Consider the following 20183-nt stretch of genomic DNA (forward strand, 5'->3'; position numbering starts at 1 on the left):
TTTTTTCTCATTTAAAAAGGGTACTGGCATGACAGGGATTACAAATCAATTAAAATTGTATTTAAAATAAATGCAATTCATGTATTAGGAAAAAAAGTCTGAAGGTTTTGAGAAAAAAAAGTCATGAAAAAGGTCAGAAAAAAAGGTCAGAATGTTGAGGAAAAAATGACAGAATGTTTTGAGATAAAAGTTGGAATATTTGTTTTAAAGTCGAAATGTTGAGAAAAACTCAGAATGGTTTGATTAAAAAAAAGACAGAATGTTTTAAGAAAGTCTGAATATTTACGGAGAGAAAGTAGAAAAAATGAAGGGAAAAAAGTCGGATTGTTTTGAGTGTTTTGAAAAAAAAAATATGTTGAGGGGGGAATAGTGGGAATGTTTTGAGAAAAAGAGTACGGCTGTGTGGCACGGTGCCAAAGAGGGACTAATAATAAAACTACAGAGCAATGATGCGCAACCTTTCCTAAAGGGAGTGACTCAGGCAGTTAACACACATTTACTGAGAGCCAAAGTGTGTCACACCAGGAGCCTCCACTCCTGCGGGGACATCTCATGTCTCAGTCCTAGCCGACAGTAGCACTGCGAGTGGAGTGTGATGCCGACCCGACAGTATAAGCGCAATGGGCTTTGTGGGATTAGCTGTACGCACACTATAGTCGGCTTCATTAGATTTTGTGTTTTCGTTATTGATCATTTTCCATTTATTGCAATGTATTTTCTTAGTGTTTACCGTTTCTATTGGTGGTGATAACATTGTATTCTTCGTGACATTACTTCTATTATCAGCCACAGTGAGCTCCTGGATTAAAGGCTGAGAAAACCCTGAGATGTGTGACAGCCCGAGCACAACCTTTTCCTGTTTTGTAACAAGTAACAAACCTGTGAGTTTATTTTCTTTTGTTTCTCACTAAAACTCAGCTTCAGCTCTGTCTGTTCGTTCTTGTGAATAGAAGTTGAGAGGAGAGACATTGAACTAGATTAAAAGAGCAAATGCACAAATAGAACAGCACTGCCTTACGCCCAACAGCCAGTTTATGAATTACCTATGGCTGTGAAAAGCCCTGGGCATATTTAATGCAGGAGAATCTGTCCCCCTTTTCACTTTGTTCCCCCTCTGTTCTCTTCACTTTGCAGCATTCTGCATTTTCACTCCATTAGCAGACGTGAGTGTCGGGGATGACAGGCGGAAGGTTTCAAATCCAACTCATCGGCTCACTCTGATCACAAAGATACACCGAACGTGACATGTTGCTGTCAGAGGGAAAAGAACAGGATTCAGGGTATTTACACAAACACAACGAAAAGTGTTGTGTATGCTGAGTAGTCCTCCATCTTTTTTTGTAAACCGCGTCACGTCGGTGACCTCCGACCCTTCAGAGAGATGTCATTTCTGTAGGCGCTCTCAACCGGGCAGCTAACGGTTAAACGTAGCCATTACAGAAGAGCACGGACAACCCCTTCCGTGCAACAGTGAGCAATTTACAAAATCACCTTCCCCATATGAAATTACCCACAGTGTATTTTTAGAGTCTGCACAATTATCTGATCAAGACGAGCCAATGGACCGCCACGCCGGTCACAGGTTCTGCATTATCTCTCCGCGTGACACGATGTGTCCAGTTCAGCTGCCGGGTTCATCAAGTGCTGTAAGGTCATTTAGTCGATCAATTAACAATCAATTTCAAATTAGTGATACAAGGCCACAGTACTCCAGGGAGTACAGTTGAGCGTACTTATATGTATAGCCCTTTGCTTCAGGACTCGCTCGTGTCCCGTCCTTCCTCTCGGCCTGCTGTGAATGCAGCTCCCACTACGATATGTCCTCTAGCTGTCTGTCCAAACGTACTACTTACTATTCTACATTACAAGCACCACTGACCTACAGACTGCACTTAGTGGAAAATAAAATAGTGTTTAAATCTTGTGTGGTCTTCCGCTTTATCTAGCTCACTGAGCCCGGGCTGTAACAGTGCCATGGATTGATTTATTTGCTTCATCAAGTTACTTAATTTTCTTCATTGGCAATTTACTAAATCCGAGGGGTGGGAATCACCAGAGGTCCTACGATACAGTATCGTCACGATATACGATATTATCGCGATACATTATCGAGTATTGCGATATAATGTGATTTATTACATTTTTTCAACCGCACATTGTCCCAAAAGGAAAACTTTGTCAACAAAAAATATAGTGATGTCATTATTCTAGGACAAAAAAACGTTTAGAATTGATTAAATAAAAGATCAACACTCAGCTTCCGTGTATCGATACAATATCGCCGCTCAAAATATCGCGATACTGTGCTGTATCGATTTTTTCCCCCACCCCTACTAAATCCATTGTACAACTGATGTCATTTAGCCTACCACAGTTGCATTTATATGTTAATAATAACACCGATAACTCCTCTGCTATGAAAATCTATTTTTGAGTTCCTGAAAGATGTTTCCATTTATTTCCAAAAGGTTTGACTGCCCAAGTCCAAATGCTCTTCCCTTCTGTATGCATAAACAAGAACAGCTGCACAGCCTGAAGTTTCCTTTCATGTTAACATTGAGCTCACTGGAGAGCGTGAATCTGTCTAATGAACCTAAAAGACAAACTGGCAGTCGAGAACCTGATTGGTCGATCAAACTGATGAGGTCATCGCAGTCCGGGGGAAACCTTGATCCTTTGGGATCCACAGTAATTCATTTGTCTGGGGAATATGAGGTCCCAGACACACACGCACACACACACACACAAATAAACACACACACACACACACACACACACACACAGACACTGCCTGTTAGTACACACTTGTGGGAATAATGTGTGCACAGGGGCATTTCCTTCGCTATAGATCTGAGCTCATAAAAGCTTACAATGATGAACACAACGACTATTCTTGTAGCACCAGAGATCAACCTAACGACCCGCTGGCAGACACTAATATAGAGCGGCAATATATCACACGTGCACTGAAGTTAATGGTGGACCTTTTTTTTCGTAAAATGAGTCAATAAACGTAATAACCCTTTCATTGTTGCCAACGTGAAAGTGAGCAGATGCCAGCAGCAATATGTCTATCACCTTTACGAGGATGAATGAAGTGTAAATAGGACCTTTAGGCAAGTGCAAAAAGTAGATTTTAGATGCTGGCACATATTTTGGGTTGTTAACGTCGAGAAAAAAAAACTGTTATATGGATTTAAAGTCAAATTACTGTTTTGTATTTTTCCGATAAGGATGTTATATCACAAAGGATCTTGAGCGAGTGAAAAAATAATTATTCTGTCAGAGTGTAGTCTATGGAAATCCCCAATTTGTGACTGTTTTTTATGGCATTGGATAGACAGAGTAAACTTTAATGTCCCAAATTAGTATTGGGTGCAAATTTACCCCCAGGAAAGTCTGACTCGCACTCATGACTTTGCTGGGCTTCACGGGATGAAAGAGACTCTCTTTGCACTCTCTTTGTTCATTCTGAGCCTTTGAGACGATCCTGAACACTGAGCAACTGTTGTTCACGAATGTGTTACGCACGTAAGCAGCCAACGGAAAAGGCATTGGTAGCCACAGAGAGTTCAACTCCATCGCCATACGACACTCATCCAAACTCTATTCCGCCCATAATGTTACATCTGCATGTACCGGATGTCTCCTGAGTTACTGATGTCATGAAGGACTCCTGTCAGCAAAGGTCCCGTCAAGCCTCGGGAGCCAGCCAAGCGACACTGCTCATTTCCAAGGAGAAGTATCTTCAGGGTGCCGCGACAGGAGGAAGACATCCACTTTAAATATGTATAAGCCCGGGGCTCCTCTCTCCCACACACACTCACACACTGGAAAGGTAAATCGATTTAAAGATTGTCTCACCCGGATGGTAATATCTGTCACATTGCGGTATGGATCAAAATGCAGATTTCTACCCCTTAAGCATGTAGATTGAGTTATGCTTTGTGGGCTTTCTAAAAGAAACCGACGAGGTCCCTGTGACATCCGCCATTGGTTTGTGGACGACCGTTTTGAAGCCTTGAGTCGCCACTGTATTGTTTTTTGGGCCAGAAATGACGATATATGGAGGAGAGCTTGGCAAGTTGCTGTGGTAGCGGCTTGTCAACGACAAGGCAGCCGCAGTTTACCCCGTTAAAACCTATGGAACCAATGTTGGCTCCAGACTTCATTTTCCCCTGTGTTTGAGTCATTGCAGGAACCCCAAATTAATTCCAATACTTGTGTTTATTGAATGTGTTTGTTCAGCAAAAATCTTGGGAAAAAAATGTATATCTGAAAAAAATAACTTTTAAAAGATATTTTGATCATAACTATGAACATCCAGCATGATATTAGCCAAATTCCCCAAAAATGCCTTCTGGAGCGGTCAATAAGACACCTTTTAGGAAAGATTTGGACCTAAAGAATCGGAATCTGCAACAAAAAAACATAATAAAACAAAACCTTAGTCTCTTAGGAAGGAGTTTCAGTCCAAAAAACTGTGTCGTTGGGTTTAAAAATGGAAAAATTATGTATTTTATGCCAAAAGATTGTCTGAATGGGGCATGCTGGTACCTCAAATTGGCGCGGGAGGATTTTCACATGTTGTTTTTTCCTTTTTTTTAAAAAAGGACCATAATTTACAAAATGACTTAGATACAATCAGATGTATCTTTGCAACCAAAGGAGTCGTCCCTCTGATGTAAGTTCGAGTCACTTCAGCGTCAGTTTTCACTTCTTCCAGAAGGTCTACAGTCTCACAATGGACTTCCCATCTCCTCCAGACATACAAAAGCATCGTTGCAGTGATTCATTTTCCATGCTTGAGTTATAAAGTGGAGGTGTTTCGCCTTTTGCAGGTTCTTAAATAACATCATGTTTCATAATAGCGCTATTATCACACTTACTCCATCGAGAACTAATCTCACTGCTCAGGGCAATTATCTCTTTGTGGCCCGAGCATACTGAGATAAATGTGCGCACTGCAGTACTGCAACACACATTTCTTTACTCCAACTGTCTTGACTCTACGGAAGAAATGTCTTGCGTGTCATCAAATCAAAAAAAGGCGCTCATTTAAAATGAATGAATTTTCCCCTGGAAGGCAAAGTGTTTGCCACTTTAAGTGTTACAGACGACAAACCTGGATCTCGCAGTTTGATAAGCGCGCCACCTGTCCGTGGGTCGGATTCTGTTTTTTTTGTGACGAGCAACACCCGAGCTTCCTTTTTTGAAATAACCCAAATGCAGCTAGAAACATAACTGAACACATTTCTGCATCGCCCCGCTGCCTCCAGACTCGCGCTTCCCTCGTTCGCCACTCTGATTAAAAGGTACAACTAAACCCTCCCCCCTCCCCAAAAAAAAGCTCAAAGCCCCCCCAAACCTCTGTGAACTGACCACATCAGATGTTTGCCTCAGATGCTTGGCCAACTGCCGCGCGGCAGCCTGTGGACTCTTCGTGGGCCTAGTTTAATGTGCGCTTAAGAGACCGTGGGACCGGGCGAACGCGGCGCTCTCCCCCTCCAAATATCTGCCCATCATTTATTCATCCACACACTCCCAGTATGGCCGCCGCCGCCGCCATCATCTGAGGACCCCCCCCATCCGCCCCCTCCAGTCGTCTGAAGTTGTCTGTCGCTCAAACACACACACGCACATGCACTTTGCAAGCGGTCCCAAGGGGTCTTTTAATTTTTTGAGAAGCTATTTTTAGTGAGGGAAATAATCGAGGTGGAAAGTTCCATCTGTCCAACACTCTTGTTCCAGCTGCTCCTTTTTAGCAGCAGGCGGAAAGAGGAGGGGAGAGAAAGAAAAAAAAAAAAAAAACGCTACTTATCAGATAAAACTGACACAGACGGGATTTTCCATCGTATGTATTCTGCATTTGCAGGGATTTTTTTTTTTCCAGACTGAGAGACATGCTCTCAGTTGGATGCTAAGGTACCACACATACAAAACAACAACAAATAAACCGCCTGAGATGGCAAGCTGGCAAAAAATGTGCAAAAAATGAAGTGGAAAAAGAGCAGCTTTAAAGTGGCAATAGAAACACAGTAAATATCATTTTGGTGACTAGCAGATGTATTATTGGACCGGTGATACATTGTGGTATAGTTATTGACATTCATATAGTTCTTTACCTCGACTGCTGGATGCATTTCAGCCTTCATTTCATCAAAAAACATCCTCGCTCATACTGTGAACCCATCACATGTGAACAAATTGATTGAAATGCAATCAGCCAACTGAGCAAAGGCGACCATGTAAACAACAATCCCACCGTGGCCTGCTGTACAATTTCATAGCGGGACGTTTAGCCGAGCCTCAAAGGTTAAGAAGCTCGCACAGAAAGTGGAGATGAGAGCCGGTCTGAGTTCAGCTTTGATGCCGACGTGAATGCCCTGAATGTCAATGAGCTTTAAAATTTTTTTAAAAAAAACACTCCTCCATGTTGTCTTTTCATATTCATGCTTGAGTGCTCCTTGGACTCTTCCTTTCCAACACACACGGAACAGTGGGGTTGAAGTCTGGAGGCTCATCCAAAGCATTTCACTGCATAATTGTAAATGTTCTATATCTATTATGCAGACACAACCGAAACAAACGGTCGTTGTTGGAAGTTCAGAGCCACCACCTCTGCTCGAAATTTAATTTACTAGAATTGATTGGACCTCCGGATCAGTCCCCGCAAACACCCCGGAGGGTTGTTCCGGGTGAATCGTTAAATCGGGGCATCGTGGACAGAGCCGCTCTGTGTTTGGTATCGCCGCGGGGCTCCGTTGTGACAACAGCGGAACCGATCGCTTCATGAGCGTGTATAGAGCCGTTGCTGTTTACTCTTTTTCAACTTTTTACAAACTTTCCCCAAATGTGTTCAGCGCTGCACATCTTGGACGGCCTCGAGTTGTCTCCACTGCGTGCAGCTGTGAGATTTTCTACACGATACAATATTCATGTGTGACCGGGGGAGGCCGGGCGGCAGGAGAAGGACACGGCATGTCCTCCGACGACTGCTGAGTGGACAAACTTGTCCGAGTCATTTATGGCTTTGACTTCCTCCTGTCGTGGTTGCTCACGGTTTTCTAAAACTTTCCACCTTTCCAACGCCGTTTAACTGTCGAGTGTGTGAACGCGCAGGGCCCTGGCTCAGTGGCTCGCACTTTACCCGCAAGGTCAGAGGTCAGATTTCACGTGTATGAACACACACGTGTATAAGGTTTGAGCCCCAAAACACACTTTTTTGTACACGCGAGATAAAAGTGAGACACCTCGTTGTGTCCTAAACGAAACAACCCGGTGTCGGTTAACACAACAAACAGATAACATCAATCGAGTGGCAGTGTCTGACATGCAAAAAGTGGAGGTCAGAACACGCAGCCAAAACAAGCGACCACAATCAATGCTGACTTTGCTGCATCACAATGTATTTATAGAAACACTGGCAGCGCTACACCAAGACGTCAAAAGTAGAGAAGAAGAAGAACCGTCCAGCGTGCTCCTCGGCGCTGAGACGCTGATCAGTTTTTTCTTTCTACGAAGTCGTTCGTAGACTTGAACCTTCGGTCATCGCGGTGGCTGCGGCAGTTTAGGGGAATTGGATGGACGTGTGAATCACAAAAAAAGAGTGGTCGCAATCCACAATTGTTTATTTCAAACCACTTTATCAGGTGAGACATGGTCAAATCAAATATGTGTGTGTGTGTGTGTGTGTGTGTGTGTGTGTGTGTGTAACCCTGAGTGAAGCTGACAAGACACAATACAACCGCTCAGTCCAGAGGTATACAGCTAAATAAGTGAGCAGCGGAGTGAAACACCTGGCAATCAGGACCGAATGCAATCTCACACAATTGTTCTGTCTAAATTGACATGTCAGGCAGACGTGTGTGTGTGTGTGTGTGTGTGTGTGTGTGTGTGTGTGTGTGTGTGTGTGTGTCCATGGCTCAGTAGACATGCTTTGTGTGTCCTGACACGGAGCTCCAAGGGGACTTGGTTGTCATTGTAGCATTTTTCCACTTTGTTCTTTTTCTAAATATCAAAGATTTGTACATAGTGTGAAAGAAAGTTTAATGAACTCATTCCTTTTTTCTTTTCTTTTTTTAATTAAAGCGATGTCTTATCCCCATAATTCATTTTAGACAACTTCACTTAACAGCCTATACTTCATATATGCATGAATATATGTTTTTATGACGCTAATGTATTGCACCATTAACCTTTTTCTTTTAGTGGTCATTATTTTCTTGCAACTTATTTAATTGAATTTCCAAAATGCTTTCCCCGGACTACAGGAAATCTGACATTTGACAAATGTCAGAGACGAGTCTTAAGTGTCCATCAATGAAGGGTCAACAACATCAACATATGACAAACTTTCACCTCCTATAGCACAGAATCCAATACTTGTATTGTTGTATTGCAAACAACACAACTAGACTATAGGAAGTTAAGGTCAACAAACTAAAAAGCACCACAGTCAACACACAGACACACACTATTCCCCACAGGATGTGTCGTTATATTCCTTTGGGGTTTCCCCCTCCTGAGCTTCTCGGGTGGTTCTCATCCACCGTTTCTTTCTTTTTTAAACCCTCTCATACTGTGCCACTTTTGAATGTGTTAATGGATGCGTGGGTTTAAAAAAAAAAAAAGGGAGCAAAAAGTCAGTAATGTTCCCTCCTTATGTTGTGTAAGACGCGCAAAGCGATATCAGCCACGACCCGGGCACATTATGGATAAGATGTGCGCAATCAAAAGTGCTTTTGGGAGAGATGACACGACTTACCGGGCAAAAGTCATTCTAAATCGGTGCTTTAGTTTTTTGTGGAAATGCCGGGGGGATTTGTCTGCCTGATCCAAACATACAGTATTAAGGAGGAAGGGGGATCAAATGGATGTGGCACGCGCTCTCGGAATGGAGAGGTTGAGCTCATGGCACAATTTAATTCCAAATACATCTGTTTGTTTTTTTTGTGCAGTGCTGATGGAGACGCGTTATAGCGATGACTCGGACACGTGACAGAGACTATAAATCCGTTGGAATACTGTCTCTCTCTATATGTATAAGTCATACTTTCTGATTACCGTTATGGAAGTGCTTGTAAATTGAAGACAGCAGAGCACAAAGTTTTTGGAAAGTGTCACACAACTCACCCTCCATGCAGAAGATGACCATCCAGGCTATCCATAGGTCCGAGTTGTGAAACTTCACCATGGTTCGTAACTGTCCAGCGACTGGTTCCCAGTTTGAACCCAGTGCCTCCTTCTGGATGAAATCTCAGCTCCGCTCACAGTTCCCTTGAAGATAAGTAACTGTTCCCCCCGATGGCGTGAGACATGAAAGCAGTCCGGGGTTGTTGTTTTTTTACGCAGCGCGCACCAGCGGCATGTCCCGAAGACAACGTGAAATGTTCAGGATGAGTAAAAATAAAAAATAAACTACCCACAGAGCATTTCTACCCGGCGGGTACTCCTCGGTCCTTCAGGCGCTTTTTTCTTTTTTTTTTTACTCCTCCTTTCCTCCCGTTCTTTGGTATCTGCTGGTCACTCCAAGACTATTTTTTTTTCTTTCATACACCGCTCCAGTCAATTTGCGCACGCTTTTAGAAGAAACTCAACGTCCACCTGCTGGCGAACTAAAATATTCCGACTGTCCCTGAAAGTGACTTAGAAACAGATGAGGAAGTGTCGCTCGTCCCGTCCGCTTGGTGAGGCTCTCCAACGCGTCTTGTTGCGCTCCATGGTTTCTCGTCTGTTCCGCTGCGGCTGAGCAGACCTGGGAGCGAATTGCACGGCATTGGAGATACAGTGCGACTTCCTGTTGATTTTTTTTTTTTTCAAAATAAAAAAACAAAAAAAAACGAGTATGTTTGTCATGAGGTGGTAAGAGGACAAATCGGATCATTGGCAGCAACGGCGTGACTGTGAACTCGCGCGCCTCCACCACGGCTTTTTTTTTTTTTTTTGTTGTTGCTGTTACTGCGCCGAGCACAGTGCGCATGCGCCGTGCGCCTGAACTTATAGCGTCAGCCAGGTTGAACCACTTCGCTTCCCCCCCCAAAAAAAGTAATTTTTCAACAATAAAAAAGAACAATTTAAACAAACGTGTTGAGGGGGAAAAAAAGAGAATGTTCAATTTGTGAAATTATTCATTAAAGTTGTCAAAAAAATAATTTAAAAAAAGGAACTCAGCAAATGTGTCTCCTCGAGTTGAATGTGAAAACAATCCAATTAACTCCACTGAAAACCAGAGGGATCTATTATAGTCAGCCAGGATTAGCCTCAGTAAATAGGGCTATACAGTAAGCGAGAAGGCGAGAAACACCTGAACGAACTGTGCTTTTATTTTGTAGTCTAAATCTACCTGGGTTCCGGTTCCAGGCGCCGTGCCTGCGCTCAACGGCGGATGATTAAGATGAGCTCGAGCTGTTGCTGGGCGACCGCTGACGCCATGGCCGAGAGGAAGGAGAGCGAGAGGCGGGAAGGGGAGGGGGGGGGGGGGGAGGGGAGGGGGCTCGTGCCCTCCTGCGGCGCGAGGCCAGAACGGCCGATGGAAGACAATTATTTAAAGTGACTTTGTTCACACAGATACGTGGAACTTTTACCCTTATATGGTAAATTATAGAGAATCAATAATGTATAAATAGTTATAGACACAAGGCTGCATAGTTCTGCTGTGTGGGGAATAAAAACACACTTGATTGTCGCCCTACACATGCTGAGTCCTTTTCATAATCTGTCATGTAAATATCAATGCTGTGCGCAGGTGAGTCCAAGTGCGTCACACAACACACACTGAAGATGAACTGCAGAAGTGGCATCTCTTTGTTTTGTTTTATCTAACAAATCAAATTATTTCATGGGATTTCGTGTCAAAAGTCTGACTGTTGTCGGCGAGAGAAGCGACCGAGTGTTTCAGAGGAGCGGCAGAGGAGGGAACGCATCAAATAGCCACGCGTTCAGTCCTCTCATCGCTCTGATCACACGCACTTTGTGCCCGACATCAATCCCTCCATTCTTTCTTCCCGACCCCGAAGCCGTTGGCAGGAATTCACAGACGTGTATCCGTCCCTGCAGACAATTAAGGTACAAGTTGGATGATCTTAAGGACGCCCCGAGGCCTTCGCATCCCTGTCGCTCTTCATTTTTCCCGCACTTTCTCTGTGAGTCTGAGCCTTGAAGCTCCTGAGAAAAAGGTCATACAACTTTGGCGATATTGCATTCGGGCAAGTTGGAAGGAAAACAGCGTCCAAGGCACCGGGGGTCGGTTCTTAAAAGCTTCAGAGTTATGTGTGTCAATATTTATCAGAAGAGCTTCTGAAAGCAGATTGGCTGCAGGCAGCACAAGAGTGAAATCTTTCGTCATTTCTAAATCAAAGACAGATTTCATTCTGTTTATTGAAGGAAAATAATAACATCAACTACCTGTATGAGGTTTAGGTTATTGCCACGAAAAGAAATGCACTGATGCACAGAATGTGTTGCCATTGTTTTTCATTTTTGGTGACACAATATCTTGACTTTTTAAAAGCGCTTTGTTTAATCTAGCCTTTTAATAATGTATTTTACAGACATGCAACATACAGCATCGCTGCAGCAGCCTCCAGTCCGTCTCCGCCAGATCGCCACTCCAGCATATCCCCACCACCTTATAATGAACTTATTTACATTTATTTACATGTGTCTACCATTTTATTCATATATCTCACCGCTTTTGTGGACCTAAGACCTTTTGAGAAACCAATTTCTAGCACCAGAACAGTCCGACCACATGAGTAAAGGTATTTTCACAAGAGATGGGAAGAATTTCCAAAATCAAGTGTCAATTTTTCAGCTTTAGGGCCTCATTATCACTTTACACTTGTGCCTTAGGACTATGGTGCCTCATGACATAGAGAGCTGAGACTGTTCTGTATTTTTAGATGAAAACCACATGGTTATGTATCATACGCAAGGGACTTTAAAACGGGAATTAAAATCGAGAAAATGATCTCAAACCTCAGAGGGTTTAAGAGGTTATATTGAATGTTCATGTTGCTTTTTAGGTATTGATTAAGTGTCCCGATTAATCAATTAGTTTATAAAAGGTCAGAAAACAGCACAAAAAAAAGAAAATCCCATCAAACAAATGATGTAATGTCATGTTATGTCTGACTAATAATCCTAAAACCCAAATATAGCCGACTCACATTACTAATACACTCGGGGTTGAAGCAAATACCAGTTGCAAACACTGCCACTTGAAACATTATATAGTTAAAAAATCAAATATACAAACAGGTTAGATTAATTATCCGTCAATCAGCCGTCATGTCGGCCGTGCCAGAGTTCGGCCTTCGTGTTTCTAGCTTGAGTACCGACAACTCCTGTGTCTGTGAGTTTAGTGTCTTCAGTGTTTTAAGTTAGTTCATTTGTAGCTTTTAGTTTGAAGTGTTTACTTGAGACTTTGTGATGAATTCATTGTTTAGGCGCATACCTTAGTTTCCTTTATTTGTCCTCCTGCATCAGCATGATAAGATACTTTAGTTGGTCTATCTTTATTTCTCTTTAGTTGGGTTGACATCAACCTCCAAAACCACGGACACACACTTTTAGTGCAACAGAAACCTCATGCATGTGAGTAAATGTTGAGGTTAATCATCCACTCATGTCTCCCTTCAGTATTCCTGAAGGGAGATGAAGGTTTAAACACGATGAATGGGCTAAACTGAGTTTCCTCAGCAGCCTCAGAATGATGCACGCTTGATTTATTATTGATTCCTTTGTGAAATCGTTGCTGAGAGGCATACTTTTCTTCAGAAATATGTTCTGAACCGGCACGGTGCGTCCACTGATGGAATATAACTTTTTTTATATATATAAACTAAAGCACTTGAGTACAATTTTGAAGTATTGTTCTTTACATATATTTTCCTATTACACTTCAGAGGGACATATTGTCATTGTTCTTCTTTTTATAGAATAAAAATGCATCAACACTTACAACCTTTAAAATCAGCAATAGCAATAAAGTATATTAGCACATACTTTAATAACACATTCTTTAGGAGCCTAATTTTACTTTTTGCTCTTTTTTGTCAGCAAAAATGTAAATGTTGACCTATAACATTGCTGTGGTGTTGCTTCTTTAAAGGCTTCACTCTGCAGCCAAAGCTTCAGTCCAAAAGAGCTATTTCAAACAATGACTTCATCAAACGCAGTTCACTGATTTATTTTTCTGGACAAAAGGTATTTCTATTCAAAATGTCTTCAAATCAATTCAAATAATTATAACAAAACTTTGCCTTTATGTTTTTTTTTTTTAATCTTAAAAATAAAACTCCTTTGACTTTGAAACTACGATTAGCCTCAAAAAGAGAGACAACAGCGCCATCTAGTGGTGAAGATGACACACTTCACTTGACGGAAGAACTTGAAAAAACAAACAAAAAGAAGAGCATTTTGGTGTCAGCACGTTGACATTTCTGTCACACAAATAAAAAAAGACACAAAGAAAAGTTGGACCCACACTCGACACAGAAGATCATGAGAGACCAGCACCGCTGTCCCAGGATGCATCAGTTCTGAAATGACAAAAAGGACAATGCTGTTACTGCAGTAAAGATACATCATAAATCTCTTGTTGTGGCTCCGGCATGAGCGAGAACGTTACAGAGTCCAGTCAGACCACGACAGCTTTACCAGTTCACTTCCATGGAGGCCATGAGTCAACAACGGCTCTTTTATGACTCCCTAATCTGACCCGCCTCCCTTGTCTCCCACCCTGGGCTTGGTTCTTTACTCTTTCGTCACACGCGTGTCATTCCCAAACGTCACCAGCGTGTTGTTCTGTCTCCTCTGAATAAAGCTGCAACAGTGTGAATGGCATTTTGGCGTAAAGGTGAAGATAACAGACTAAAAATACATCTGCAGATCTAGAAGATGTTCACTTGACAACAGTGTGAGCCACACACACACACACACACTCAGGAGGGTGCGGTGTGTCACGTCGGATTAGAACCGGCGCTGCCAGGAAAACATGTCGTGGATGAGCCGATCATTGAGTTGCCAATCTTTGACGTGAGGCGTGACAGGTATGTTACCTGTTGAGCTGCATTTCAGCGTCCGCTGCAATTAAAAGTTCCTCAGACAAAGAAAAGTGGAACGTGGGAACACTTTCACAAGATGTACAAAATTCCAACACAATGAAGGCCCACAGTTCACAGGGGAAAGCTTCAAGTCACATCAAACTGCAGCACTGGGCCGACCTCATCACTGCTGGAGGATGACGACGAGGACGAGGATGAAGACGAGGACGAGGAGGAGTTGCCTGATTTTCCTCCCTCTTTTTCTCCCTGATTCTTGTCAGGCTTGTGTTTCGTATCCGACTTGCCGTCTTTGCCAGACTTGCCGTGTTTCTGATAAATGGAGAATGAGTGTGAATAAATCACCGATTGTGTCGGTTTAGCCGAAGCTTTTAACGTTGAAGCAACTCGTTGGCTTTGTTCTTTGTTTTATTCACACAAAACTAATGAACTGTATTGGCATTGTTGATAGAATGTGAAGATTCTCCTACCTTTTTTTTACCTTTCTCCTCAACCTTCTTCTTATCCTTATCGTCATCTTTTTCCCAGGGCCATTGAAACTCATCTTTCTGAGCTTCCTTCTTCTTCACGTCTTCTTTATCATCTAAAAGAAACAGATGGTAAACAGTCGTAGTGTTACTTCTATACTGAAGTATCAGTATAGAATGAATGTGATGTAAGAATCTGAGCTACTGTCACTGAGAATGTGACACTCGCGACCTCCTCACACAGCTACAACTACAACACCTCCTGCCCCCCGAAATACAGTCAAAGTAGATTTGAGCCTACCTGAAGACCAAGGCCAAGACATTGTGACTATTGTTCTGCACGTTCCGAGACAAGTAACCACAGATACACACACACACACACACACACACGGGTTACCTGGATTAACGCAACTAAACCATGTGACTTATAGCCACGCCCCTCAACCACCTCGCCCTCCTCATTTACCTCTGGAGCTTCTTTAATGTGCAGTGACTGAGGCTAACGCTGAGATATTTTGTATGGATGACGTCCCGTTTCATTACTTCAAATGTTTTGTTAAAGTTACTGTGAGGAACTCCATGTAATACTGAGGCCCTCTACACAAGTAAACGAGAGTATCAACGAGAAGTTCGGCTATTTCCACGTCGTTATTCTTCATGGGTGACACGGGGCCGGATCCCACGCAGAATCAGACGAAATCGTGGCGGTTCAGCGACCAGCGACCGCCAGGAAAGACCGAGATCCGGCGTCCCTGCCACCTCTGACTGCGACAGGCATTTTGTTGGGCCTGCTGGAGCAGAAGGTCGTCCGCCATGACACCTCCAAGAAAAGCCAAACAGCTCGTGTGTGAGTCCGTTAGGAAGTCAAGCCTCTTTTGTTTTCAAGACCACTCTCACTGAGCGCTGATAGTGCCTTTTATAAGGTAACTAGTTACTTGTTAATAAGTTACTTTTGTAATGAGTTACTTATGTAATTAGTAACTTTCGTAAGTAGTTACTTTTGTAACTAGTTACTTTTGCAATGAATTACTTTTGTTAATAGTTACTTTTGTAACTAGTTATTTTTGCAATTAGTTACTTTTGTTAATAGTTACTTTTGCAACTAGTTACTTTTTGTAACTAGTTACTTTTGTAATCAGTAACTTGCACAAGTAGTTACCTTTGCAATTAGTTACTTTTGTAAATAGTTACTTTTGTAACTAGTTACTTTTGCAATTAATTACTTTTGTAAATAGTTACTTTTGTAATTACTTAATTGTTTAGATATTTACTTTTGTAATTAGTTACTTTTGTAAATAGTTACTTTTTTAAACTTCCAAAACAGCAATGCAATCCACATTTTTGTGTGTTTACTGTTCATAAAATGTAACGAATAACGACTCATATTGTAGAAATGTAGTGGAGTAAAACTACAGATAACAGCTGCAAAATGTAACGGAGTAAAAGTAAAAAGTATGCACTACTATTTTTACTTAAGTGAAGTACAGTTACTTGAAAATTGACCGAAGTACAGCAACGTTTCAGCCTGCGAGGGTGAAAACTGAAGCCACCAAAAGGTTGTTGTGGCTCGACTGACTGACCGATGCAATGATTGAGCTGCAGGCCGCAGAAATCTACTGATTCTCTCTTTTTTGGACTTTATTGAAAGGAAATTACAAGAAGATAATGTAACATTGCAGTTTTGCCAAATTATAATAATATACCTACTGTACTTCTACACTAAGAGTACACTATTAATGTGCTTGTTCTTTACTTTCTTTACAGCTTCATACTTCCATTGCACTACATTTCAGATGGAAATATTATACATTTTACTCCACTACAGTTATATAACACACATATTTACACATTAACACATTAGCTCATTAAATATATTATTTTTTTTAGGATAACCTACGCAGCATGTCCACTACTTTAGCTCCACCGGCTACATTAAAAGGCTGCTGATACATTAACGCTTCAGTAAAAGTATTTTAAAGCATGATATCATATTACTCTACACATAATATAACAACACAATTCAACATCACACTGTAAAGGGTCATTCTCCATTCACTAATGCTTGTACTTTTAAAGTGTGGTATTGCTACTTTAAAGGATTTAAATATGATGTCACTGATGTTTTGTTTCAATCCAAAACAACTATTTAACTATTTAGGAGAAGTGACTAAATAAGATAAATGTATTCATAAAAATGTATTCTGATGACAAGCAACACTCTTCAAAAATGTGAATCTCGATTGATCTTAACAATAAACAACACGGCTCTCTTGTGGTGAAGGAACGGCTCTTTATTTGCACAGAACGTTCACTTCCATGAATCAGCAGGTTTGTTTACAGAAGACCAGCATGTTTCTTTGCCGGCAACAAAAGGACCGGAAGGAAAGTCCATGGAGGAGTTCATGAGAGATGAGCGGCAGGCCGGCCTCAGTGTCCTTTCTGAAATGACAAAGAGAACAACGGCGTCACTCAAAAAGGAGACGCGACTTATCAAAAAAAACCTTTTGGAAACCGTGCGCGAAAAATAAAACCGAACGACACAGTTTTTGGACTGAAAGTCCTTCCTCACGGGCGAATGCTGTGTTTTATTGTGACGTTTGTCAGACATGCCGGTTCTTTAGGTCCTAATCTTCCCCAAAAATGTGTCTTACAAGTGTGTGGGTTGTCGTTACGGCCCTGAACCAGACACTTTGAACAAGTCCAGGAGGCATTTTTAGGGAATCTGACTCACATCACGCTGGATGTTTATAATTATAATCAAAATATCTTTTGAAAGTGATTTTTTTTGCAGATATACATTTTTTCCCCAAGACTTTGCCGAACAAATACATACAATAAACACAAGTATTGGAATTCATTTGGGGTTCCTACGACGGCTCAAACACAGAGAAAAAGAGATCTAGAGACAAATTGGTTCCGCAGTATCATGAGTGTGTGAGTCGTTGTGGCGGCAGCATGACCCGTAACACACTCCAAAAAGAAAACAACACACACACTGCAGGGCGTGGCGTGTCACACCCAGTTAAAACTGGCACTGGGCGTCCGACCCGATGTTATCCGGGGCCCAACCTCTGAAATGAGCTTTGACAGACGTCTGACCTGCTGAGCTGCATCCCTCTGCATCTTGAGATCATTGTACAGTAACTTGAGTGAACCTCAATGATTCTTTTTGTGGTTTTCTTTTACCTTTTTGTCGCACTTGTCCTTCTTTTTGTGGCCCTTTTTGTGCTTCTTGTTCTCGCCCTTCTTCTTGTCTCCAGACTTCTTCCCCTTGCATCCTCCCTAGAAATGGTAATAAAACTGATCAGTGAATCATTGATGATGCTGGTTTAGGCTTTGAGATTGTGTTTGAGTCCAGTAATCCTAATTGAGCAGATTAAGGAGATTTAATAGAGAAGCTTCTTTTTGACTTTTTCTGACAATAAAGTCACAGAATCATCAGATTAATTCCACACGTATGAACCACACACGCCGAGCTCTCACCTCAGCCTCATCTCCTCATTCTCCTTCACCTCGACCGCTCATTGTGTTTCCTGTTTGTGCACTTTCACAAACCACAGAGACTCAACCTTAAGTACCTGGATTAACATCACCTCCAGCACGCGTTGAACTAAACCATTATGGTTTATACTTTCACTGAGGGATTATATCTATATAATCCTAATCCCAGGGTTACTTCAAGTACTTTTTTCTGATGATTTGGAATTGTCTTCTGTAAGTATTTTTAAACTGTGGTGTTGCTACTTTAAAGGAAATACTGTAAATATGATGACATGTCACTGAGGTTGTACTTGCTTTCAATTCAAAACTACTATTTCACTATTTAGGAGAAGTGATGAAATAAATCAGATGCATGTATTTATACTTTGTTTTCATTTCTGTTTTGTCTTTTTAACAAAAAAATATATTACGATGACAAACTTATGTCATCGTAAGTTTGACTTACTGAACAGTAAGTCAAACTTAAGTTATGTCTTCTATTCTGTAAGACATAACTTACTTACTGAAGTTAGTAAGTAAGTTAGTTAACTAACTTGAATAAGTAAGAATAGAAAGACACTTAAGTTAATTAAGGCCATATTATATTTAAACAATGTAAATGGCAGCAGATCTGTAGTAATGAACAGTGGCATCGGTCCTACCTCGTCATCGCTGGAGTCTGAGTCGGAGCCTGAGCTTGAGTCTTCTGAGTCTTCCTCCTTGCATCCTCCCTAGAAATAACAAAAAGTTGACAGTTGAATAAATCCTTGTTGATCTTGATTTAGTCTTTGGGATTGTGTTTGAGTCCAGTTATCACAATGATGCCGATTATAAGAAGATATAATAGAGAAGCAACTTTTTGATGGCACTTTTTTCTGACAATAAAGTCACAGAATCACCAGATTCATACACAATTATGAACGGCACATGCTCTCACCTCCTCCTCATCCTCCCTCTTCTTATCCTCTGTTCAGGTAAGAATGAAAAGGTGTAGCAGGTTAGAATAAAAGTGATAATAAAACTGAATTATTCTGTGACAAAAGAAAGCTGTTTAAACATCAAAAATGCCGGATATGAATACATTACAACTTGCTGAAATTTGGCTATCTTAAAAAAAAGAAAGTTGTCAGAAACCGTGCTTTAAAATGCTTGTGGCTCTTCTAGTATTACAACAATACAACAATGGCATTTAAGTCAACAAAGACAAGCATTTAAAGTGTTCCTTCGCAATAAAGTCAATATAAAAATGATCTTACCGACGATCATTGTGTCTCCTGTTTGTGCACTTTCACAAACTACTGCGCACACCGAGACTCAACCTTAAGTACCTGGATTAAACTCACCTGAAGCGTGCGTTCAACGTGACCACGCCCCCAAAACACGCCCCCCCTCTGGGTTCAGGGCAGGTTGAAGACACAAATACACGCACGTCACAAACCTGAAAAGTCTGATCAGGATAGATTGTTGTACGCGATGTGAACAAGTGGAGGTAAAAATGTACGTTTTATATCATTTGTTTGATTTTTATCAATATTTGTATTTGTATTCATTATTGTCTGGTAGCCTGTTCCTTATGTTTACCGTATTTGTAACTTGTTCTTCCTTGAAAGAAAAAAATCTAATCAAATAAACACATTTTGAAAAAAAAATAAAAAAATTGTACGGGTTGCCGCTGCGATATATGGAATAGTACATATTAGAAATATGTAATTGAAGTATCCAAAGTAAAGTAGTCGTTATGAAGAACGATCATTATTACGTAAACGCATATGCACCTCTGCATAAGATGTGAAAAGTGAGAAGATTTCATTTAAAATATTCTAATACACTTGCAAAATGTATTTTTTGGGAAGTTACGATGTTAACAGTTCTAAATCACTACAGTACTTGTGTTATTATTATTATTATTATTATTATTATACAGTGTTATTGTTGTTGCTGTGGATAACAGGCTCCGCCTAAGGCTGTGAATAAACATAGCTGAAGCTATAATTATGGTTTGATTCCATAAAAAACGGGTACAGGATGTACTCTCTCCTTTCAACAATGAAAACTAGAACCGGTCATATAATGAGCAGTTGTTGCTGCTGCAGGTTCACTGAGAAACAGGTTGTGCATCTATACGAGAAAAACTGCTGCATTTAACTCACCGAACCTCAAACAGAAGTAT

General features: G+C 41.3%; 2 protein-coding genes and 1 long non-coding RNA gene across 3 annotated transcripts in view; all 3 read right to left on the bottom strand.

Moving 5' to 3' along the window:
* igsf11 (immunoglobulin superfamily member 11) overlaps positions 1 to 9763 on the bottom strand; it is a 94840-nt gene extending 85077 nt beyond the window's left edge. Inside the window, exon 1 of the mRNA XM_068585757.1 lies at positions 9136 to 9763. Within this exon, the coding sequence (XP_068441858.1) occupies positions 9136 to 9196 (61 nt within the window). The 5' untranslated portion in view covers positions 9197 to 9763. The remainder of the gene's footprint in view (positions 1 to 9135) is intronic.
* A 3449-nt stretch (positions 9764 to 13212) lies between these two features.
* LOC137791131 (uncharacterized G-patch domain protein DDB_G0278987-like) lies at positions 13213 to 14879 on the bottom strand. The gene is made up of 4 exons (XM_068585847.1): positions 14835 to 14879; positions 14537 to 14649; positions 14229 to 14378; positions 13213 to 13544 (listed from the first exon to the last, which is right to left on the bottom strand). Exons 1-4 carry the CDS (start codon positions 14854 to 14856, stop codon positions 13539 to 13541), a joined length of 291 nt encoding a protein of 96 aa, XP_068441948.1. The 5' UTR covers positions 14857 to 14879; the 3' UTR covers positions 13213 to 13538.
* A 1943-nt stretch (positions 14880 to 16822) lies between these two features.
* Positions 16823 to 19327, bottom strand: LOC137790953 (uncharacterized). Its single transcript, XR_011077970.1, has 5 exons — positions 19270 to 19327; positions 18951 to 18979; positions 18676 to 18744; positions 17720 to 17815; positions 16823 to 16972 (listed from the first exon to the last, which is right to left on the bottom strand). It is a non-coding gene; the product is annotated as an uncharacterized lncRNA (long non-coding RNA).
* Between the last annotated feature and the right edge of the window lie 856 nt (positions 19328 to 20183).

The sequence above is a fragment of the Clinocottus analis genome, unplaced genomic scaffold (genome assembly GCF_023055335.1).
Source record: "Clinocottus analis isolate CAN_PGR_092001 unplaced genomic scaffold, fCliAna1.0.p SCAF_2, whole genome shotgun sequence".
NCBI lineage: Eukaryota > Metazoa > Chordata > Actinopteri > Perciformes > Cottidae > Clinocottus > Clinocottus analis.